At 45.5% G+C, this 25,095-nt stretch overlaps 1 protein-coding gene across 3 annotated transcripts in view; it reads left to right on the top strand.

Moving 5' to 3' along the window:
- Rasgrf1 (Ras protein specific guanine nucleotide releasing factor 1) overlaps positions 1-18,044 on the top strand; it is a 111,892-nt gene extending 93,848 nt beyond the window's left edge. For 2 of the 3 annotated variants that reach the window (XM_047542041.1, XM_047542042.1), the window contains 5 exons: positions 3,327-3,524; positions 7,114-7,193; positions 13,303-13,420; positions 14,769-14,837; positions 17,571-18,044. In XM_047542041.1, the coding sequence (XP_047397997.1) occupies positions 3,327-3,524; positions 7,114-7,193; positions 13,303-13,420; positions 14,769-14,837; positions 17,571-17,663 (558 nt within the window). In that variant the 3' untranslated portion in view covers positions 17,664-18,044. The remainder of the gene's footprint in view (positions 1-3,326; positions 3,525-7,113; positions 7,194-13,302; positions 13,421-14,768; positions 14,838-17,570) is intronic. The other variant, XM_047542043.1, reaches the window with a different exon arrangement.
- Positions 18,045-25,095: the final 7,051 nt, after the last annotated feature.

Raw genomic sequence — 25,095 nt, forward strand, 5'->3', positions numbered from 1 at the left:
CTTTAATAGTCGGAAGTGGGAGCACATGATTCCACTTATGCTGACCGCCTGCCTGCAGGGGCCCCAGTATTAACCCCAGCAGGGGATGGGCAAACACAGCCCATCCAGGGTGGGTCCTTGGCAGCCAGGAGGAAACAGAAAAAACCCACTGTTGCAGTAGAGGGGCGGAGCCCTCTGAAGCCTACCAGTCCTGGGCACCAGGTGACTTTCTGTTGTGAACAGAGGGCAGAATTGGCGACCCCTGCGTCTCCCAGGACAGAGAGCAATGGAGACCAGACAGCTTTAGGAAACCCGCCTGCCAGAGACCTGGGTCTACCACACCTTACACACACACGCACAGTGCCAGGCAGCACAACACTGCCTGTGCTGTCCCACTGTGTGCCCGGGACTGAGTAGGACAAGAATACAAAGTAATCATTCATTTTTTACTGCTTGGCAGGCGCTTCGATAAGTCCTTCATAGACATGGTCTCATTTAATCCGCTATTATTTTATAGAGGGAGAAACTGAGGCTCAAGGAGGTTCAACTGCATCCCCCACATTACACAGAGGAAAGTCCCCTCTGAGCCCACACAGTCCTCCAGAGGCTGCCTGGTCACTCCTTGGCACTTGGCCATCTGTGTTCAAATCATTCTGCATCCAGAGACACAGAACATGTCTCCATGGCGGCAGCTTTCTTGATCTCCCCCAGGAAGGGTTCCTTTTGCTATTTTCCTTCTGCCTTCAATTTCCTTGTCCTTCTGACTGGTACTAGCAAAGATCTCCAGCACGAGGCCCAGACCTAGGGTGAGACCAGCAAGATGGCCGGGGGTGCCTCATCCTAGTCCCCACCGTTTCCAGGACAACATGAAATGGAAACGGTGACAGTGTGCTTTGTTCTTAGTGTTAAAGGGGATGCTTCTGCTATTTCCCCGTGTAGGATGTTGTTTGCTTCTTCATCAAGGTGGTGTTGTGTTTTTAATCCTCTCTACTCCTGTGTGCTCATGGTTTTTCCCATGATGAAAATTGTGTGTGTGTGTGTGTGTGTGTGTGTGTGTGTGTGTTATTGGCAATTAAACCCAGGACCTCACTCTTTGAAATACATCCCCACTTTTTATTTTTTTTGAGACACAGTCTCACTAAGTAGCCAAAGCTGGACTTGAACTTGTGATCCTCCTGCCTCTGCCTCCTGTGTAGCTAGGATTGCAGGCATGCACCACCATGCCTGGCTGAATATGGACTTTTATCAAATATTTTTTTCTCCAACTATTGAAATGGTCATATGAAATGATCATTCTTTAATTGAATGATATGGTAAATGACACCCTTTTTTATTTGACATTATTTTTAATATATATTTTTAAATTTGTTCTAATTAGTTATACATGACAGAATGCATTTTGACACATCATACATAAATGGAGTGTAACTTCTCATTACACATGTTGTACATGTTTTAGTTACACAGGTCATGTAATCATATATGTACATAGAGTAGTAATATCAGATTCATTCTACTATCATTCCTATCCCCATTCCCCTTCCCCTCCCTTCACTCCCCTCTGTCTAGTCCAGAATACCTCTATTCTCCACTCCCCGCCTTACTGTGAATCAGCATCTGCTATTAGAGAAAACATTTGGACTTTGGTTTTTTGGTATTGTACTATTTTGCTTAGCATGATATTCTCTAGTTCTGTTTATTTACCTGCAAATGCCATAATTTCATTCTTAAGACTGAGTAATATTCCATTGTGTATATGTACCACACTTTCTTTATCCATTTATATGTTGGAGGGCTTCTAAGTTGGTTCCATAGTTTAGCTATTGTGAATTGAGCTGCTATAAACATTGATGTGGCTGTGTCTCTGTAGTATGCTGATTTTAAGTCCTTTGGGTATAATCTGAGGAGTGGGATGACTGGCTCAAGTGGTGGTTCCATTCCAATGTAGTTGTGGTGTATAAACAAATAGGTATGTCATTTTCCTTTCTCGTGTTGTCTATCTCTGGTATTGGTTACAAGGTAATGCTGTCTTTGTAGAATAAATTGGCAGGTATTCCCTTTTTCTCTCTTCTTAAAAAAATTAGTATATCTAGGCCTGGTGGCACACATCCGTAACCCCAACAACAAGAGGACGAAATAAGAGGATCTCAAGTTCAAGGTCAGCCTCAGCAACTTAGTGAGACCCTGTCTCAAAATAAAAAATAAAAAGTTCTGGGAATGTAGCTCAATGATAAAGTGCCCTTGTGTTCAATCCCCAGTACCAAAACATTAAAAATAAAATAAATTAATATAACTTTTATGTAAAACTGTTTTTGAGTTCAGTGCTTTCTTGATGGAAAAATAACCACTACCTCAATTTAATCAGGAGATATAATACATGCACTATTTCGTGTTATCATTCTCAAGTAGTTTTCCATCCTTAAGTAGTTGCATAGTACCTTTTTTTAGAAATCTTTAGAAATTATTTTGGGTCTGGGGATGTAACTCAGTGGTAAGAGCTTACCTAGCATGTGCGAAGCCCTGCATTAAATCTCTAGCTTGGAAAAAAATTGAAGAAATTATTTTTTAGAAGGTTTTTTTTGGTAGTAAAACCCTATAACTATTATTCACCTGAAAATATTATTTTATTACCTTTTTAAAAAAAAATAAGAGGTCCTTTTTACTTTTATTTTAAAATAATTATATTCATAGAAAGTTGCAAAGAAATGTGCAAGGAGGTTGGTACCTCATGTTGCCCTAGCTCCTTGAAATTCAAGTTTCCTGATGTCTGGCCCCAGTTTCCCATACCCTGGCTACTCAAGATACCACCTACACTTGAATTGTTTGTGTGAATGTGATTATTGGCTGAGTTAAGGTCTCTTCTACTGTGTATGTGAGGTCAGCGAAGCCTCAAACTCTGTGTCTGTCCAAGCGGGCCATACAGAGGAAGATTCCCTCAGAGCTTGGCCCTTTATAACTATCGATTCTTCCAGATGGACTTTAGAATCACTTTGTCAAGTTTTAGAGAAAACTCCTACGAGGTGTTTAATTGATTACTTTAAAACTCATGTATTTATTTTGAGAAAAATTATGTATTTATATTTCCATTTGGGAACTTGATCTCTTTCTCCATTTTTCAAGAGTTTTACACCCTTTGGTATCTCTTTCCCCCATGTAACATCCTACACGATTTTAAATTTAAGTTCCTAGGTAACTACAAATCCCCACTGTTATTTTGAAGATAATCTGTTTTTCATTCTTTTAGCATTTTCAAACAGGCAATTGTGTCTGCAAATAATGATGTTTTGACATCTTTATAGTAATTCTTCCCTCTTACTTTTTTCCTGTCTTATTGCGTTGGCTTAAAGATCAGTAACTTGATTGCTTCAGAAATCATCCGCAATGAGGACATCAATGCAAGGGTGAGTGCCATCGAGAAGTGGGTAGCTGTGGCCGACATATGCCGCTGCTTACACAACTACAACGCTGTGCTGGAGATCACCTCCTCCATGAACCGGAGTGCAATCTTCCGGCTCAAAAAGACATGGCTCAAAGTCTCTAAGCAGGTGCGGGCAAGAGGCTGGCACTGTCGCCACCTGGGGCTGGGCTGGGGTTGGGATGGAAAGACCAGAGGGCTGGCCACTGGGCATCCAGAGGTGGGTGAAGAACTGGGATGTTTTATTCACCAGCAAAACAGAGAGTCATATCCCCTATGTCAACCAGGGCCAGATATCAGGCCCACAGATAAAGGAGTGGGCCCTGTGAGATTTACTTCTCACATGAGTAATTAATACCCCAAAGTGGGAAGTGAGAAGTCATGATTATTGGCCTTCACACCCTTTTTCTTGGGTTGGGACAAGAGTGATATCTTCATGGATATCTCAGCCCAGATCTTCAGTGCAGCTGAGATGGTAGATGATCCTTGTCAGAACTCTTATTTCACCAGCCCTCTGGCCACCAAAGTTAGTTGATCCCTGTTACCCACTGGGTAATTCATCATCTTAAATGTGAGTTTAGTCTTTGTTCATCAGAACATGATTCTGAAAAACCATAAGGTGAATTCCTTCTCAAAAATAAAAGGGTTATGAGAGGGCAACTGTCCTTAAAGGAGGATGCAATGAGGCATTTGGACCACTTACCTGGTACACATGGTGGATGTCCCAATCCCAGCCTGCATGTCTGCAGGAGGCTGGACAAGTACCGCCATGAATAGGGGAAGCCTTTAAAGGCACAGATACCTTAGCAGCAGTGTCTGTGGTCATTCAAATGGGTGGGCCACACAGGACCTGGTGTCTCCAGGGGGCCTGTCTCATCTGCACCACTCTGGATTTGCCTACTGTGTCCCCTTCACTGCTCTCTTTATCACCTGCTCTCACTGCTCTCTTCATGTCAATGGCAGGTTGTGATCCTACCTACCAAGCCTGCAGCAGGTCCAGAAATCCTTCCTATTTTGATAAGCTGCCAAACTCAGGGAAGTCCTGGGACATCTCTGGTGCCCTTCCCCAGCCTTCCAGTCACTGTAGCCCCTGATGACAGCAGGGCTGCAGAGTGTGCAGGGACAACCCCTTCCATCCTGTTGAGGCTGGACATCTTGCTTCTTGGCACATGAGGATGCCAAGATCAGCATAAGGACCATGAAAGATACCATCACTGTTAGTGGGTTCCAGGAAAGAACAGAAGCTGGGACAGAAGAGCTTGGGGATGCAAGCCACATCCAGCCACATGTGGCACATGCTTTCATAAACTGGTGAAGTCAGGGATTGAGCTCTGCAGAACCACCACATCCTCTGGGCTCTTTTGGCCTGCCAAAATTCACGCAACGGGGTCTGGGGGGCTCATTCCAGATCAAAATCTTTCTCCTCCTGCTCTGTACTATCAGGATTATGCCATCATTTCCAGGGGCTCTTCAGGCCAGGCTTCACTTCACTGGGGATCTGCCTAGAACCTACACTCTACATCTCTTGGCCTCTCATTCTCCAGTATCACTCTCCTCTGGAGTTGGGAGGGAATCACCTTGGCCATCCTGAAATCCCAGGAGGCAATCCATTCACTCCCAGGAGTGCAAATCAAAGGAAGTTAGTGTGGTCAGTGTGTGCAGCCTGGCCTGCATTCTAGGATGTCATTCAGCAGCTGGTCTAAAAACCAAAGATACCTCTAGCAGTGTATCCAGACCTCCACCCTCTGTGGCAGCTTCTCCCAGCCTTCACTTTATGTAGTAGTTGTACATTTGCACAATGCCTAGCTCCAAGGGCTTCTGGGAATCCCTGGCCATAGCCTGGTCAGCACCAACCAGGGGCAATGCATTGTATTTCTACAGGTATCCCAGGGACACTTGTAATCCACCAAAATGGCCACATTTCTTAGAGGCCTGAAACAGCCTAAGCAGCTTATTTTTATCACTTTCTTAAATCTGCTGACCCAAAGCAGAAAAGCATCATGTCAAGTCCAGTCCAGTCCTGGACAAGAATCAAGTAATCAAGCATACTTTTCATTTATCCTCTCTTCTTTCAACCCCTTGCCCCATCCTCTTTGCCAACAATTATGCTTCTTCAGAAAAGAATCTGATGATCCTCCATAGATTGACATGATTTTGTTTCCTGTTCCCAGTATGGTTGTATTTATAGAGACAAAAAGCCTCTCTTTGGCTAAAGATCACATTTTGGCCTCTTTGGGAGAAAACACTCTTGGCCACCAGAAGTCTTTCATCGTTGAACGGGAAGGGATGGTATTTAGGAGGCCATATAGCCATCTTCCTGACAAGGCCTCCAAGACAGAGTCTTTCAATGGCATAGTTAAATCCCTGCCCCATTTCTGCCCACTGGCTTCCATATTCCAGCAGAAATTCCCAAGCTCAGGGACCTGGTACCCCAGGGAACATCAAAGGATGGCAGCTGCTTCAGGGTGAAACACATTTTTTAAGTAGCATTGGGAAAATTCCATGGCCTCCCAGCCCATGTAGTTCCTTCCCGGATAGAAGGAGCAGACACACACAATCCTCATAGGGATACAAAAGAAATCAAAATGTTCTAAGCTCAGAGACATAGTGTTCTCAGGTGAATACAGAAAAACCACACATCAGAACAGCCTCTGTGCATTTTCATGACCTTCAGTGCTCCATGACACTTCACCCAGAACTATGTGGCCACCAAGACCTTCTGATCTAGCTTCTCTGTGTCTCCCAAAACTCTACAATATCTGAACTAGCAATGCTCTTAGGAAATATCTGGATCTATCCAGGAAGGAGCTGCATGGGCTGGGAGGCCATGAAATTTTCCCAATCTTCACCAAAGATTGAGTGCATCTATGGCCACGTCCCCTTCCAGGCTGACAAGTGCTTCTGGTCACATGGCACATGGCCATTCTCCAGCATAGTTTCTCAGCCACCTTCTGGATTTTTGAGGACCAGTGCCAGAAAGGAAGTCACTAATCATCTCACCCCTTTATAAATGATAGAGATGAGAACCCCAGAAGTGCAGGGATTTCTCTAGACCCATTGGGAAAGAGGTGCAGGCCAGACCCAACACAGCACACCCTCCACGGGATGCATCTGGTCTCTTCAGACAATCTCAAGCCACTGGAACCCTGCCCCAGCTGACAGGTGGGCTTGCCAGGCCTGGGGTGATCATGTGGCAACCCTTCAACCTGGAGTTTCCTCTTCTCCACCCAGGCCTTTTCTTCTTTGATGATCAATTCATCTTCCATATTTTTTCTTGAGTCTTTAATTTGGGAAGTGTTCCTGGCACATCAAAGTGAAGGTGTGAGAAGATGGTCACATCCTTTGGGTAGAGTTCATGTGAAGTATGATAATGGAAAATCACCCATTCCCTGCTTGAAACACAGGCTCCTTTGAGTCACCTACCAAATCCTTCTGACCACCTGGTTTAGGATCCTGTGGTGTTTCTGAATGCCATAGCAGTCAGGCCTCGCACACCCACTTCCAAATTCTGAGAGATATGTGTGAGGACCAACATTTGTAGCAAGGACCCAGGCCTGACTCCTAAGGCGGTGGGGGGCAAGGTTGCCAGACACAGGAAGTTCCCAAATCCAAAGCAAATGTAGCTCTGGTGGCCTGGAGGACAGCATGCTGGAGTGTGGGCCAGAGCTATGGGCCTTCATGTGTGCTGTGTGTTAGTAAATCCTTCTAATTCCTTCTAGACAAAAGCTTTGATTGACAAGCTCCAAAAGCTTGTGTCATCAGAGGGCAGATTTAAGAATCTCAGAGAAGCTCTGAAAAAGTAAGTTATGTGTCATTTTGTCACTGTTATATTTAAAGTTGTAGACCCTCGTTGCAGAGGCATCCACATAACATGCCGGCCAGAGCAGGAAGTCTATTCATCTGTCTGTCTCTCTGTCTACCCACAAGACCCCTAGGATTCCCAGACCCCAAAGAAGGGTCAGCTTTGTCCTCCACCAGAGAAAATCCAGGGTTTGGTAGCATGTCCTAGGAGAAGCAAAAGAGGGACACTGGAATCTCCAGAAACACAGTGGCTATGCTGATGACAATAGTGGTGCCCAATTCCTTGATTCTCAATGCACTTTTTTTTTCTTTTAATACTCTGACTTCAGAGTATGTCTTCAAGTCAGTGTGTTTAATGTGGTTGTCTTTCCTTTTTTCTTGAGAATGAGACATCAAAACAAGAGTGCAGATTACAGACAGTGGCGTCACAGAATCAAAGAAATACAGTTTTACCAAAAATCACACCTTCAGTTTACAAAGAGTCTTCTCTACCCCTCCACACTGCAACAGTGTGAGGTGGGTTTCTCCACCCAGCACTCTTGTCACTTGGACCAGGATAGTTCTTTGTTGTAGGGACTGTCCTGTGCACTGTGGGATCCTTAACAGCATCCCTGGTCTCTACCCACAAGATGCTAAGGGCACCCTCCAGAAATGCCTCCAGACATGGCTGAAATTGTCTCTCTTGAGAACTATCCTAAGGCAGCTCCTCCCATCCCATTTTTCCAGACAAAAGCTGAGGAGCTAGTGGCTGTGCCAAGGACACACGACCATGGCACTGGAGGCTAGACTTGGCCCAGACTGGCCTCCAAGGTCAGTGCTCTGAGGTTTCCCTCGAACTGTGTCCCATGAGGTTCTGGGCAGCCTCTCCCAGGGAAGCAGTGGCTCAGCCCACCTGTACACACTGTGGCCACACACTCATGAAATGTGGGCTTTGCATGTGCCGCTGCCAGTGGCTGCTTCTTCCTTCAGACTTCCATTCGGCTCTGCCCTCTTTTCATTGATGGAGTGTTCTTTTCTCTCCTTGCCTGACTGGTTACTCACTGGAACTTGAAGAGACCCTGGGAGACCCCTGGAGGCCTGGTTCCCTATAAAGTCCAGAATCCTCTCCTCCCTTCCATGAGGGATCTCATGAACCCTGCCGATAGGGGTCCAACTGGAGGTCACCACCCCTGGCACCTGGGAATGGGACAGCCAAAGCCGCCAGCCCTTGACAGTGGCTTTGGTGCCCGGCCCACTCCTACTCAGCCAGCCCCATCTGCCTCCTGTTCTTGTTTCCTTCCCACCCTACTTGATCTGTCCTCCGTCCTTCGCCAGCTCTGTGTGCCATTGCCTTGACCATCTCCACTTTGTTTGTGTCCTCAGACAGATGTTCCACCCATCTGTGCTGTCCGGCCGTCTCTCCTCCGCCCGGGCTCCCTGGAGCCCCTGTGGACTGTGCTTGTGGGGAAAAGCCCCACCGTGCATTGGGCAACTTGTCCATCTGCCCCGGGGCGCTGCTCCATCCGCCTCCTTCACATGGCTTCTTCGTCTGCCGCAGCCACCGCCACTTCCACTGCCTCTGTGGCCTCCCATTCTGTCTGAGTCCCCATCCTGACTGTCTTTCCTCTCTCGGGTTATCTGTGGGCCTGTGTAAGTGCCTCCCCCAGGCCCCTCTGCTGCCTGCAGCACAGGGCGGAGGGGGCCTTTGGGCATTCTGGGAGCTAAGACCCTTATGCAAACCAGGTTCTGGCTTTGGAGGGCAAGTCATGCAGAGGAAGGAGGCGATCAGAGCCTGGGCCAAGACCTTGCTGCTCCCTTTCTCCTAAGGCTCTAAGGTTTTCATGTAGAGCAACTTTGCATGAACCTGTTTCAGCAGGCAGGGGACAATGGGCAGAAGAAACAAGTTAGCAGTCTGCAGGCATAGCCGGTGATCCACCCAGACAAGGACCCTGGGATGGGCCTCAATGGGTGGGTTCTGGGCCCCATTCCTAGGTCCCGTCATTAAAATCTCCACTCTTGTGCAGCACCAGGCTGGAGGACGGACTTATTGCCTTTACCAACCAAGGCTTCACTCCCAAATCTTGCACCCCAGCCTCCCAGCCAAGCTCTTAAGTATCCCCTGTTCCACCTACAACCTTCATGTGTACCTTCAGCTCCCTGCCTAGGCACCCCAAGACGACATTATCACCACTTCTCGTTCCTTGAACCTACACCCTTGCAAAGCCCACAAGACTGTCCCCACATGTCACCTTCTCAGTGATCAGAATAGCTCCATGCAACAGAAGTGTGACTATGAACTAAATTTTAGCAATAACATTTGGTCACTTCCGGTTTTGACTTCCCCATTTGCATATCTGTGCAATTTGTCCTAAATTTGAACAGGAAGTCCTTGATTTAGATGAATACAGAGGACAGCCTGTATGTTCTTCCCCTAAATTAAGAAAGGAAACTACCCTGAAGGAATGTGACAGCCAGCTGACTGTCAGGCCATCCCCCTACACTCTTTAAATGAGGTAAAAATCTGTTTTTCTCTGTGGATACCATGAATCCAAAGGCTGATGTTCTGGAGTCTCAGAGTTTTAGAGACTCCGGCAAGGTCAAGTACCTATTTCTATCTTGGTTTTTGCCTTTACCACAAAGCAGTTGGTGTCTAAGTGGTAAAAAGCAAGATGGGACTTTCTACACCACCACACTGTAATATTTTCCTTGCAGAGTTCAAGGAAACACATGCTAGTCCCTTGGATCCTGAACCCTAGGGATTTAGCCCTCACAGCCTACTCCAAGCATCCTTCAAGTCCTCCCTGAATGCCCCTCACCAGGCCTCGAGATGGGAGGAGTGGAGATACCCTACCACAGCAGCAGAGACTTGTAAGACAGAGTAGCCCAACCCAGAGCCGGGGCACTGCAGAGAAAGGAGAAGGTGTAGGGGTGGGGGAAGGAGAGGGACACCATGCTTATCATGAGCCTGTTTCCTGAGGCTTGGCATTGGGCAGGTGGGGCAACCTCACCTTGTTTTCAGTGGCTGGCACAACTTGATCTGTTATATTATTCCACTTGACATCATCAAGAACTTCTTGCTAGAAATAAATATCAAGTCTAGGAACTCAGAACGACCAAAGGCAAGGCTCAGATGCCAGGTGTCACCAGGCACTGATGTGCCACCAGGAGGCATCGCCCAGGGAACCAGCTACAGCTCTTAGGATGGAGGTGGTGTGTTCCCTCTCTGCCCCCCTAAAACATTTGCTATAGGCACACAAGAGCTCTGCCAACAGAGGAAGCATCCCACATGTCAGCTTTGTGGATAAACCCTGGCCAAGGGCAAGGCTAGATCCCACCTGAGACCAAGCCCACATAAAGGTTCAGAATAGGCAGTCTTTAGATATCTTGTCATTGCGAAGCCCCCAAAATGATTCCCTAGTCATTCAGAAGCTCAGAGTGGTTCAGTTCCAGGGCATGGTGCCTTTGGAGCTCTCCACCAGCCCTCTGGCAACCCCAGACATTTACCTACAGGGCTCTCTAAGAGAGAGAGAGAAAGATTGTTTTCTAGCCCCCTCATTCAAGGCCCCTCACTATGAGATAGTAATAGAGACAAAGTTTGATAGGGTTGCTGGCACCCCTTGCAAATGATTAAACTGCAGGTCAGTCACCTTCCCACAACTGGATTGTGCCCTCATAAATATCCCATGGAAATCTACCCCTAATCTTTTTCTCTAGTCTAAGTGGTCAGAGACCCTATAAGGCTTTAGAAAGAAATCCTCTGAATTTTTAGATCATTCACAGTCAGTTGGCAATCTCCTAGCCACCCCCTTCTCCCCTCTTCCTTCAAGCATCCCAGAGCTACTTGGCTGCTGTTGCATGCAGAGGTGACCAGTGGAGGGGAGAGCACCCCATGGGACCTGCACACAGTCAAATGCCCCAGCCTCCCAACCCCAAGGCACATCTCAGGTCTTTGGGTTATTTCTACATCAGCTCCATAAGCCCAGTCCTCAGACTTGAGTATGATAGATAGAGAAAAATAAAGACTGAGCGCCTGACAATCATCCACTAGAAGGGCCAAAAGAACCAGGGTATCATCCTCCAGGGGCCAGGATGAGCCTTGCTTTTATTTTATCATAGCCCAGTTAAAAATAGAGATATAGATGACATAGATGTATAAATATAGATAGATTATGATTGGGAATGAAGCTCAGTGGTAAAGCACTTGCCTAGCAAGCATGAGGCCCTATGTTCTATCCCCAGCACCACATACCCAAAAAAGTGTGCGTGTGTGTATGTGTGTGTGTATGTGTGTGTGTGTGTGTATTTGAAATTACAATCCTGTATACAAATGTATATTGCATAATAAGAACAAAAATTCAACAACATATCTACCTTTATTCCATGCAGTCAACTCAGGTATTATCTGTTCCACATTTTTTCAATCCAATCTACACCCTAAGTTGATTTCAACTCCCATTACAGGACCAAGGCTCAGAAAGCCCTCTCTGCTGTTTCCCTTGCACTGGGATTCTGCCTCCGTCATAGCTTTACCATGCCCATGTGCCAGCTGTCCTCACATCGACTTAATAGTCTCCTTGAACTTACTTATTCCACAAAATAAACTTAAGTAAGATAATTGTGTATCATAACAATCAGTGGAAAAACCAGCATATTTGCTGTGAACACAAGGTCACCATAAAGCATAAATATGTTTTTAAAAAAAGTCATTTAATTCTGTCTGGATTTTGATACTTGCCCATACTCTGATACGGACGCTTGCTACTATTCATTTAAAAATGAGAAAAAGCAGGGAGAGGAAATGAGTGTTGAAAATGTCAAAGACATGCTACCCAAATGAGGCTCCTCTGGAGCACCAGGGGAAAAATGGAAAATCTTACGTTTCTTGCCACGTGAATCAATGCTATTTAATATGCACATCACTTATAATCAACTCCCAGAGCCAGCTGCAGTGGCACACACCTGTAACCCAGCCACTTGGGAGACTGAGGCAGGAGGATTGCAAGTTCCAGGTCAGCCTCAGCAACTTAGCTAGGCCCTAAGCAACTTAGCAAGACCCTGGCTCAAAATTTAAAATTTATAAAAAGGATTAGGGATGTAACTCTGTGGTAAAGCACCTCTGGATTTAATCCCTAGTGCCAAAAATAATAATAATAAACTCTTGGTCCACCTAAAATTGTCTTAGCTGACATCAATGCCATTGCACATGGGGAACCTGAGGACCAGAGAGGAGAAGGACAGGCCCAGGATCACACAGCATGCAGGCGAGAAACAGGACTGAGTTTCTGTTCTTGCTCTGCCATCTTCCCTGCCTCATCTCCTCAGCTTGGCAGGATTGTCAAATGGCCACAAAGAGACAAATGAGATGGGCTGGAAATGACGGTCACCTACATCACTCACAGCAATTCCACCAACATCTATCTGTGTGCTGAGCTGAGAGCACTCTGTGAGGAGTCCCCTGAAGAGCTAAAGGGAGCCCTACCAGAGCTTAGTGGCTGCTGGACTCCATCAAAGGCCCCATGAGCACCTGGGCCCCATCTCCTGAAAACCCAGACCTCTAAGAGTCCCCAGTCATGGAAACATCACCCAAGCCCTACCCAGAAGCCACTTCCAGGAAAGTGAACTCAGAGGACCAAGGTTTCTTGCTATGGTAACCCAAGCCCAGTGGAGGCAGAGGATGGATATTAGGGAGCAGAGAGGGAAAGGGTGCTAGACAGAGTGGCTGGCAAGAATTAAGGGCAGGGGCTGGAGAGCCCTCTGGGAGGTGACTCAGGGGTAGGATCTGGATGGAGAGTAGTGAAAAGACAGCAAAGGTGAGCCAGGAGGAAGCTGGCAACAGAGCCCAAGGACTTTGACCGGACAGAGGGCAGAGAGGTGGAGGGGGCCTTCTGACTCACTGAAACAACTGAGACAGCCCAGCCTGTGCAAGAGGCCCAAGCAGCACCCCACCACCTCCCCCAGAGGAGGGACCCCAGGCCCACCTGACAGTACTATTATGTACTATTATTATTGTTAAAGAGAAACCCTTTTCTTCTAGCAAGCAAAATATGCATGGGGGACAGAGAGTGTGCTATTCTTAGAAGTTTCTTTTTTTAAGTGAAAAACTTTTGTTAATGTCATTTGCTTCTAAGTTGTGACCCACCCTGTGTCCCTTACCTGGGGATGTACCTCACCGACCTGGCCTTCATCGAGGAGGGGACGCCCAATTACACGGAGGACGGCCTGGTCAACTTCTCCAAAATGAGGATGGTGTGTTTCCCAGTGTGGCTGTTGGGGAGGGGAAGCAAGGGGAGGGGCACCGAAACCCAGACTCACCTGGGGCCACCCAGGCTCCACCCCCAGTCCAGCCTGCTCCACATGGCGTCCCCAACAGAAGCCAGAGTGGACTGCTCCAATAAGAAGCAAGGTAGCATTTGGAAGGTGCTGAGTCTGAGAGGCAGGTGCTCTTATTATTCCCCACTGTACAGATGAGCAGACTGAGGCTCAGTGAGGTCAGGTGATCAGCTCAAGGTCTCATAAAGGCGGAGTCAGGTCTGCAGCCCAGATCTGACGCCAAATCCTGCAACTTCATTCACACCTCATCCATTATTGTTCATAGAAATACTTGCCTTACGTGGCTAAAGCAGTCACTTACCAGCACCTCCTAAATTTTCTCCAAAAAAATCTAGGACCTGGGAGGGGGGTCCAAGGAGAATTTCCCTAGCAGGCTAGCAGGAGCAGGACTTCCGGCTTTTCCCCTCCCATTTCAACAGAGGGCCTCTGCTGTAAAATGGGCCTTCGCATTTAATCAAAAGTGTTTTTCTCTCAAACATGTATCGGAAGCCCCATCCTGGTGAGGGGCACTTTCACATAGCGTCTTACGCATGTGACACCTAGATCCCTTTGACTTTTGCTGGAGTTGAAAGGTTTTGCTACAGCAATGTTGGAAGATTTTGCCACTGATTGAAGGAGGGGTTTTCCCCCCCCTCCTTTCAATCATTAACATAATCAGTCTATAGAGTCTTGACACGTGTTACTCTCAGAAGCAGGTTGCTGGCTTAAAGAAAACTACAAGCTGGGTGTGGTGGCACATGCCTGTAATCCCAGCAGCTCAGGAGCTGAGGCAGGAGGATCATGAGTTCAAAGGCAGCCTCAGCCACTTAGAGAACACTCACTTAGTGAGGCCCTGAGCAAGACTCGGCAAGACCCTGTCTCTAAATAAAATATTAAAAAGGGCTGGGGATGTGGCTTGGTGGTTCAATCCCTGGTACCAAAAAAAAAAAAAAAAGAAAGAAAACTACAAGTGGGCTGGGGTGTAGCTCTGTGGTAGAGATTGCCTGACAGGTATGAAATCTTGGGTTCCATCCCCAGCACCACAAAAAGAGAAAGAGAGGGAGAAAAAAATGGACAGAGGAAGAGAAAGAAAAAAAATAAAGGGAGCAGGAGGGAGGGAGGGAAAGTCACAGGGTACCCCAGTGGGACCCTCCCAGAGGCAACTGGAATGAAGTTAAGAGACTGACATCAGACAGCATTAATGCCCTTCAGTCCTGCAAAGGGGTTGGGGGGTGGGGCACTAAGAGAGCAGACTGTCTTCTAAAGTTCTCCTTCCTTCCCATAGATATCCCATATCATCCGAGAGATTCGCCAATTTCAACAAACTGCCTACAAAATAGAGCACCAAGCAAAGGTAAGCGGCTAGATTTACCCATCTGCTGGCTCCTTCACAGTGGCACTGTCCGGACAGCCCTCCGCCCATTTCCCTCCACACCTGCCAGCTTTCCTATCCTAAATCCTCATGGGCCTAGCTCGAAAGCCATCCCTGTGAGAAAGCTGACCCTACTCCCTGTCCACCTGGTCAGAAATGAGCTGTCCCTTCTTCAAATCAGACCCATCTTGTGATTCTTTTCTGATTTGACCTCCCAAAGGATGGGTTACGGCTGTGTCTGATCTCCCCCAGGGCAAGAGACACGGGGTCTAATCATCTCTTTGAAAAATGCTATGCTAGCTGGGCACCGTGGTACACACCTATAATCCCAGTGAATCCGAAGGCCAAAACAGGAGGATCACAAATTTGAGGCCAGCCTGGATAACTTAATGAGACCCTATCTCAAAATTTAAAAATAAATATAAAAGGTGCAGGGGATGTAGCTCAGTGGTAAAACGTCCCTAGGTTCAATCCCCAGTATGAGGGGGGGGGGGGACATATTTAATATTGCCATATCATTTCTTCTATAATATACTAAAACAAAATTATTCCATGTAATCAGCAGTGTTTGGGGGACCATAATGGTGTTCATCCTGCCCAGTAGCTGAGCATTGCCATGTAGACCAACAGGGGCTACATCTAGAAAGTACTGTGGACACATAGTGCCTGAAAGTCTCAGAATTTACAAACAAAATTTCAGAGTTCTCTTGTCTCCAGCCACTTCTTTAAACTTGCCCTCAAGCTCTAATGTACAAGTAAATATTATTGCTCTTCAAACTTCTTTCATTACAGACTTGCCAGGGTGGTATCTGCAGCCAGTGTCCCACTAAAGGAAAACATCTGAGGGAAATTTATCTTGACTATGCTCATTATGGAGAAAAACTAATCAGTCTGCTGAACCCCAGAGAGTTTGGGAACATAGAGAATTGTGTATTAAAGAAAGGACTGTTCCTAGAAGCACTAGCTAGGGCTAGAAGACTAGCCTCTTTTACATGGTGGTAAATCAACATATCTTTATCCATGTGTGTGGGTTAAACCAGACTGTGACATCTAAAATCATCTTCTTAGAGGTGCTGGGAGTGAGCTCCTAAGCAGACTTAAGAGTCATCTCATCTGTGACTATTAATCAGCATTCAAGACGGCTGGTTCTGACCTTCACAGTGGCAGAGTCAGTTGGCCAAGACAAGAGTCACAAGGCTTGACTTTCCTGACTATCAGAAGACTCTCAAATGTGTAATAAGAAGTACTTTATTTTTCCTTTCTGTTCTGGATTTCTGGGGTGAGGGTGGAGGGGATGCACATTTGGCTCCAAACAATTCACAAATGAATCTTGGAACGACATCTTCTGGAACCGGGGACTGCCCACAAGATTTAAGCTCTGTTCTCTTGCTGTACAGGAGTAAGAGTGGGTAGGGAGGGAGAAGGGAAGAGAAGAACCTAATTCACAAGCGTGACTCTTCCTGACTTTACACTCCAGCACTTTACCCCAGAGTGAGTCACATTAAGGTCAAAAAATGGAGGCTCTTTGCTCAGGCAGCTCGGTCTCCACTTGCCTCTCTTGGAATGAATATCTCACAGTACTACATAATCCTAATGTTTGCATACATTTTATCCAAACATTTTTATTAGGAAACTTTTCAACAGAAACATTGAAAGAACTGTGAATACTCATTCACCTGCCACTAAGATTCAAAAATTGCATCTCAAAACTTGCATCCTGATAATTTAATACTATCCTTTGTAAGAGAAAACATTATATACACATATATTGACACATATAACTCAGAGTTGTCAGTATACCTAGTACCAGTGAATTGTGCACTTAATAATGGTTTAAATAGTGCATTTTGTGTTATGTATTCTTCACCACAACAAAAGGGGGAATGCTAAGGAAAATCAAGGCATTAATATATATTTTCAATGACTTTTAACAACCTGATGGATACCTGAGAAATAGGAATCTCACTGGCAATTTTTTGGGGGGGAGAGAGGGTACCGGGAATTGAACCCAGAGGCACTTTACTGCTGAGCCACATCCCCAGCCCTGTTTTTATTCTTATTTTGAGTCAGGGTCTCACTAAGTCATTTAGAGCCTCGTTTAGTTGCTAAGAAAACTTAGCAACTTGTGATCAAACTTGTGATCCTCCTGCCTCCTGAGTCACTGGGATTATCGGTGTGGGCCACCATGCCCTGCTCACTGGCATTTCTTACATTCTAACAACATTCTAAAGTTTCCTTTTTTGTTTTCTTGTTGCTTTTGTTTGTTTGTTTTGTTTTGTGGTGCTGGGGAATTGAACACAGTACCTGCACCCAGGGATTTAATCACAGAAAAAGCCAATGTTAAATATGAGACTAAGATTATGTTAAGACAAAACATTATTGAACACATTTCTTACCTTATGTGTGCCTAACTCCCTATAAGACTGTTTGGGCATCAGGGCACAGTGGTGCAGCCTGTAATCCCAGTGGCTCAGGAGGCTGAGGCAGGAGGATCTCGAGTTCAAAGCCAGCCTCAGCAAAAGCAAGGCACTAAGCAACTCAGTGAGACCCTGTCTCTAAATAAAATACAAAATAGGACTGGGGATGTGGCTCAGTGGTCAAGTGCCCCTGAGTTCCATCTCCCAAAAGAAGAGTGTTCGGCCCCAGGAGACACCCAGTGTCCAGTCATAGTATCATGAAGGTCCCATAACCCTGCTGTCCTTTTTCTCCCCTCAGGTAACCCAATACCTACTGGACCAATCTTTTGTAATGGATGAAGAAAGCCTCTACGAGTCTTCTCTCCGCATAGAACCAAAACTCCCCACCTGAAGCCGACCCCAGCGGGGACCCAGCCGCTGCCCTGGACACGTGCTATATGATATTGTACATATTCGTTTGGTTTCTCTGGATTTTCCTCTTCCGTATGTGCTTCTCCAAGAATACAAATCCGTTCTCGTTCTTAGATTCCTGTAGAACCGGAATATGAATTTCTGCACCGTTTAAGACTCGGCCGCCCCACCCCTCTCCTGCAGTGCCCGTTCCCCCCAGACAGCTGTACTCCCAGTCCCTCTTGGAAGGGGAGACAGAACCCCGACAACACGAGTCTTACACTCCGGTCCTGCTTCGTCCTTCCCGGCCGGGCCCCTGGGTGGGGTTGGCGCCCCAGGCACCCTCCCAGCATGTTCCATGTAGTCGCTGTAACTGGGTGGGGGGTGGGGGGAGGAGGGGGGGAGCCATACCCTCAAGTCCAGTCATTGACAACTCTTCCCGCTGACGGCGATGCCAACTTCCAAAGCTGCTTTTTCAGCCCCAAATTGCAGGTCTCAAAAGTCCCCCCAGTAACCTGGCTGGAAGGGAGTCCTCTCCGCTGAGAACCACGCCTCCGCACCAACGCTGCCACTTCAGGCGCCACATCCTTCCTTGCTCTAGGATTAACACTAGATAGCATGAAAAGCAGTCAAAGTGGACAAGGCCCTAGAACTTCCCGAGGAAAACGGAAGTCACAACACCAAGTCGCCGCGACCTTTGGCGACGGCTGCCCAGCACTCACTGGAAGTCAGGAACACAAAAATGTCACTTTTCCTCTTTGAGCCGCCTTGACGGTCACTACAAGCTTACCTTGAGATGCTCTAAGTCTGTATACCTTGTGATAATTAGTACCACACTGTAGAATTAGGAAATCAATAACCAAGTGTTTTTATTGCATATACTGTAGTCCTGTCTAAACGCCTTCTAGCAGGAATATAGTAACGTAGTGCTTATTCTGTGAATATTACCATGTATTTTTTACATTGTACAGTATAGAGAACACAGGTTCACTCAGAAGTGGCAGGCATGCTCCACTACAACAGACAGACAACTTTTGCTGTAAGCAATACCTAGTGGTATGAGAATTCTATTTCAAGTCCTAAAATATTTCAACTTACAGCTTGTTTGGAAAAAGAAATTTCCATTTTTGTAAAAATATATGTTTCCTGATTACCTCTTGCTAATAAATCTATTCTATCTCAGGGTGAACATGAGTTTTGATGGGTTTCATTCAATCATTTGAGGAATATTTGATGAGCACTTGTTCCTTACCTTGCCCTGGGCTGGGACCAGAGATTCAGAGGGATAGGACATTGTGCTTTTGAGGGGACCAATAGTCTGATGAGCAAGAACATTTCGGTTACCTATTCCTCCAAAAGCCAACCACTCCAAAACTTGCTGGCTTAAAACCTCTTGGGATGTAGACCTCTGCCCTCTATGCATACTGGGAGCAGACCCTGGGGCAATGGAGGCACCAGGAGGGAGTGATGTTTCTTCATCCGATTTGTCAAAGGATGAAATCACAGCAATTCAGTTTGAAGATCTTAATTGGCTTTATTTTCAGTTCTAGAATCCAGCAACACTTCATTCCATAAAATAGAATGAGTGTTCCAATGGGCTGAGTAGAGGAGGTTGATTTTATAGACAGAGAAGGGCTGACCAAAGCAAAAACAAGAGCCAAAAAAAAAAGTTGTCATTTCAAAGTTTCTTTACTTGTAAGGTAGAGAACTGGGAGACAGAACACCAGAAAAACAGCTGGTCGGTTAACATCAGATTATCTTTTATTTTTTTGTACATGCCGGGGATTGAACCCCAGGGTCTCACCTGTGCCAGGCAAGAGTTCTACCACTAGCTACACCTCAATGTTTTTTGCCATTACCCCAGACCTTTCTTATTCTTTATTTTGAGACAGGGTTTCACACTATTGCCCAGGTTGACCTTGAACTTGTGATCCTCTTGCCTCAGCCTCAAGAGTAGCTGGGATTACAGGCCAGGGCCACCACCACATCTGACTTAGGTTACTTCTTTTTGTGTGAGGACAAAGTTGGAGGAAACTTCATTAACACACCAGTTGAAACTGACCTGTTAAGAAAATTTCTTTGTTATGCCTCATTCTCCTCATATCTTGGAAGATCAGGTAAACAGCTTAGTTTGGGTTTGGTGCTTTAGTGTGAGTGATTCTATTTTGATTTTTAGTCTGGTCTGTTGGGGCCTAGTGCAGGAACCTAGATCAAACAATAGCCTCCTGTAGTATGATTTAACAATTCATTATAGAAAGGCAGCATAGCATAGCAGTTAAAATCCAGAGAGCAGGGCTGGGGAGATAGCTCAGTTGGTAGCGTGCTTGCCTTGCAAGCACAATGCCCTGGGTTCAATCCCCAGCACCGCAAAAAAAAAAAAAAAACAGAGAGCAGTGATTACCAAGAGAAAGTGAATTTTGCCCACCAGTAGGGAGAAGATCATGGATGCTGCTAAGCATTCTACAATGCACAGGAGAGCCCTCCACCACCGAGACTTACCTAGTTCAAAATGTCAATCATGCCAAGATTGAGCATCTCTGCTCTAATGCCAGATTGCTTGGGTTCAAATCCCAGTTCCCCATATGACTTCAGGCAAGTTATGGAACCACTTTGTGCCATAGTTTCCCCATCTGCAAAATGGGGGCAGGGATAATATCTGCCTTACAAGAGTGCTGCAAGGATCAAATGAACTCCTACAGGGTGATCAGTACATCAGTACATGTCAAGTGCTTGATAACCAGTAGCTGTTATTTGTTCATAAAAGATTTCTAGAGTACTTACTTTGTAGCAGCTCCCCTTCTAGGCACCACCAAAATGGTAGTGAGCAAAGCAAACAAGGCTGTCTTCATGTGACCTACATCCTGGTGGGGTTGGGCTGAACAACTTTAAAAAAAAAAAAAACCATGATGACAATCAAGCAGGGTTTGTGGAGCTATCTGAGGCTGGGACATCTTGACCTGAGACCTGGATTGTTATAGTTTGGATCTTACAAGTCCCCAAAAAATCCATGTGTTGAAGACTTGGTTCCCTACACTGGTGATATTGGGAGGTGGTAGAAATTTTCAGAGGGAGGATCTAGTGTATAGTCGCTAAGCAATTGAGGACATACTCTTGAAAAAGATAGTGGGACCCCAGTCCCTTCCTCTTCCTCTTTTTCACTTCCCCAGCCATGAGGTGAATAGTTTTGTTCCACTCACAGGCGCAAAGTAACGGGGCCAACCAATCATGGACTATGTAACCTTCAAAATTGCAAGTCAAAATAAACGTTTTCAGGGCTGGGGATATAGTTCAGTTGGTAGAGTGCTTGCCTTGCAAGCACAAGGCCCTGGGTTCAATCCCCAGCACCGCAAAAAAAAATGCAAAATAAACGTTTTCTCTTCATAAGTTAATTATCTCCAATATTTGTTATAGGGACAGAAAGCTGGCCAGGTGATACAAAACCATGACACTCATCCTTAAAGATCATCCCTCACCCGATTGCAAATGGTCAGTGCTCTGATCTGGGAAGAGGCCCTGGGTGAGGGTAAGGCAAGAAAAGCACCCACTTTAGGTTTTAAATGTAAGAGGCTACCAGAAAACTCAGCAAGAGAGATAACATTTTACTGAAATATTTTATTTGTGGGGGGTGTCATTGAGGATTGAACCTAGGGCCTTGTGCATGCTAGGCAAACACCTTGCCAATGAGCTTGATCCCCAGTCCCCAAATGTAATCTTTTTTCATAAAAAGTCATACATTTATTGAAAATCTAAAAGTATTAGAATGTCACTAATACAGAACAAATCCACAATCTTGTTTTTATTTTCTTCCAGACATTTAAAGTCTTAATCATTGACATATGGAAATTGTCATACATATTTTTTTCTCATGCAGTTAACAGAATGAACATAAAGCAGATTCCTCAAAAATCAGTTATAAATATAATTGTATTGAACATTCATATTATCAAATACTTTGCAAAGTGCTAAAGTCACGAAGTCTCCAAACTGCCACAAGCACAGAGTCTTCTTGAGCAGTGACAGAGATTGGCTATATCCACCTTGATTTAGGAGCATCTGTTTTTGAGAGACACCTTGTCATTTCCTCCCTCACCCTCCCCAAAGTTTTACAAATTATCTTATTTCTATGGCTGGTAAAATGTTATCCAAAATTTAGTCCATGTGGATGAGCTATGCCACATTCATTTCAGTGCAAAGAAAAATTCAAACTTGTGTGTCCCTAGAAACAAACTAGGCTGGTTATATTTTTCCCCCTGAATTGTCATAAATCAACAGTAAAAATGAATAAAGACAGAGCCCCAAGCATTGATCGTCACCAGTAGGGTGAGATTCAGGAAAGTAGGTGAGAAAACAGCCCACCTCTTATCCTCTTTCTGGAATACTGCTAAAATGAGCAATACTTTACATGTTGTGTAACCCCAAAACAATGAGAACCAGTTACCTGACACCTAGTAACTCAGAACAATCAAGTTCTATTTAAGATGAAAATTGCAACTCGTAACTTGTGATGGTAACATAAATGTCTTTGCTGCTACCAAATAAAATACAGAAATGCTTCAACAGTTAAGATTTTTTTTAAGCAGAAATGCTTCAACGATTCAATGGCATATAATTTTAATCAAAGAAGATCCTTAAGTAGTTTTAGGTGATCAAAGATGTTATCTTTTAAAAGCAAAGGTGATTTAAATTCAAGTATAAATCTACAATGAACAAAATATCAAACTTGTAAATAAGGCAGGTGCAGTATGACTGACATTGTCCTGTGGTCTCAGACTGCATTATGGCTGACGTTGGGCTCCTTGGCACTTTTCATCAGTGGCATATAAGATGCCTCAAGCTCAAGAAAGGAAAGAGTACCCTCCAAGATATAGGCTAGTTCTTGGGGAGAGAGGCAGTGGGTTTGGTTAGCTTCTTTGTTGATCTGTGTGTATATGTGGCTCGCTGACTTTTTAGGGCACCCCCCTCAAACACTATGAAGGAGCTTTCGGAGGTCAGCACACAGGGATAAGTTTGTGCCTGGCCCATCCGTATCTTTCAGTGTAAGTGGAAAATGGTGTCCATTGCTGTCATTCAGCTGCCCCCTCCCCTGCTTCAAGTTCTCACCCCATCTTTAAAAATCAGTCTCTTCCAATGGTGTCTCTGCAGAGGCCTCACTGGCTGCTGGACCACGAGGGCCTATGGAGGCAGGTTGTTATTGTCCTGGAAGTATGAGGGCGCCACCCAGAGCCACCCACCTGCCAATTATTTATTAAGTTCCTATGCATGCATACCTAGGTAACAAGCATGCAGCTCGACTCCTGACCCCTTTAAGCGTATGACCCAAAGAAAGAAAACCCACCAACCAGGTAATTCCCATGTTTCCAGCCTCCAGGCTCCAGAGCCTTATAGCCAACTATCTAGACACTGGCTCACCTTGGGTACCCCATGACCACCTCCAACTCACCTAGACCAAACTGACCTTGCCGTCTGTCATCTTCTCCAGCACACCTGGGCCTCTGTAACACCCCTTCTCTGTTGTGCAGGCCAGAATCCCAGAGGTCACCCCGATCCCGTCTCTCACTTCTCATTTCTTTTGGGGGGGATACTGAGGATTGAATTCAGGGGCACTCAACCACTGAGCCACATCCCCATCCCTATTCTGTATTTTATTTAGAGACAGGGTCTCACCGAGTTGCTTAGCACCTCGCTTTTGCTGAAGCTGGCTTTGAACTCCACATCCTCCTGCCTCAGCCCCACCCCACCCCGCCCCCAGGGTTGCAGGTGTGCACCACCACACCCAGCCCACTTCTCATTTGTAAAGGGTCACCAAGTCAAGGCAATGCTCAACTTCTAATTATCCTTCCAGTCAGGCAACAGTTCTTAACCTCTGCCACCACCCTGGACCAGCAGTTTTCAAACTTCTGAGCTCACAAGACCCTTCTACACTCTTAAAAATTACTGAAGACATCAAAAAACTTTTTTCAATATGCTTTATACATATCAATATAATTGTACTATTGATTGTTGTATTCAAAACCACAACTTTGGGAAAGTTTAAATAATTATTCATTCATGCATTTAAAAATAATAATGACAACAGCAATTCCACTTTGGGATATATATGCAAAATATTTGAAAGTAGGGTGTTGAAGAGAGAGTTGTTCGCCCATGTTCATAGCAGCATTATTCACAATAACCGAAAGGTAGAAATAACCCAAATGTCCGTTGATGGATGAACGGATAAACAACATGTGGTCTATCCATACAATGAAGTAGTGTTCAGCCTTAGTAGAGAATAAAGTGCTGACACATGCTAGAATTTGGAAAAACCTAGAAAACATTACGCTGCGTGAAAGAAGTCAGACACCAAAGGTGAAATATGGTATGGTCCTTTTATGTGAAATATCCATTTCTGGATGGCAAATCCATAGAGGCAGAAAGCAGATTAGTGGTTGCCACGTGGGTGAGATTGAGGCGGGATTAGCCCCCGGGCGTGGGGTGTTCCTTCGGAGTGATGAAATGTTCTGAAACTAAAGAGGGTGATGATGATACCAGAGATGGAATCAGGGACAAAGGTGTCAGTGGAAGCAAAAGTGACCAAAGTGTGAATTCACAGGCAAGGCTCTGGGGCGTCTGCTCCGATGAGGAGGGAGACAGGATGTGTCAGGCTGGTTCATGGACAAAGATGGGAGCCAGGTTTTACTCAGGCTAAGGGTTGCAGGGATGGGCTACAGCCTAGGATTTCTCATTGGGCCAGGGCACATTTTCACACGTGTTTTCTTTTCCTGTGCAAACACTTCAGCGTTGAGGTTGGGACAATCAGTCTGGATCCAAATGCTACGTCCTTCTGTTGGTACCATGTCTTGTATAAATACCTTGCCTGTGATAAGGATGAGTCGCTACAGCTATTAAGAGGAAACATAGGTAGAGTGGAAGAAAACACAAATCAGGCCAGTAACAAGTTAAGGTCCCTGGGAATTTGCTGTTTTGATGACTACTTGACAGTTTCATTCTCTTGTCTACCTTTGGAGATGTTCAAGCAAAGACTTCTTGGTTTTACTGATGCACCTGCTTTTGAAGTTGTTGAGATTATTTCAAAGAGTAAGAAGATATAGAAGAACACAAGTATTTTTTGGGGGGGAGGGGAGGGTGCAGCCTGAACCAAGTTCATTTTACCACTGAGCTATACCCCAGAACTTTTTAAAGTTTCTATTTTGAGCTGGAAGTGGTGGTACAAGCCTGTAATCCAAGCAACTCGAGAGGCTGAGACAGGGGAATCACAAGTTTGAAGCCAGCCTCAGCAACTTAAGCCCTAAGCAATTTAGTGAAAATTTGTCTCAAAAAATAAAAAGGGCTGGGAATGTGACTCAGTGGTAAAGCACCCCTAACTTCTGGCCTTAAACTTGTAGTTTTCCTGCCTCAGCCCACCCAAATAGCTGGGATCACAGGAGTGGGCC

Source organism: Sciurus carolinensis, chromosome 2, assembly GCF_902686445.1.
Source record: "Sciurus carolinensis chromosome 2, mSciCar1.2, whole genome shotgun sequence".
Taxonomy (NCBI): Eukaryota; Metazoa; Chordata; class Mammalia; order Rodentia; family Sciuridae; genus Sciurus; species Sciurus carolinensis.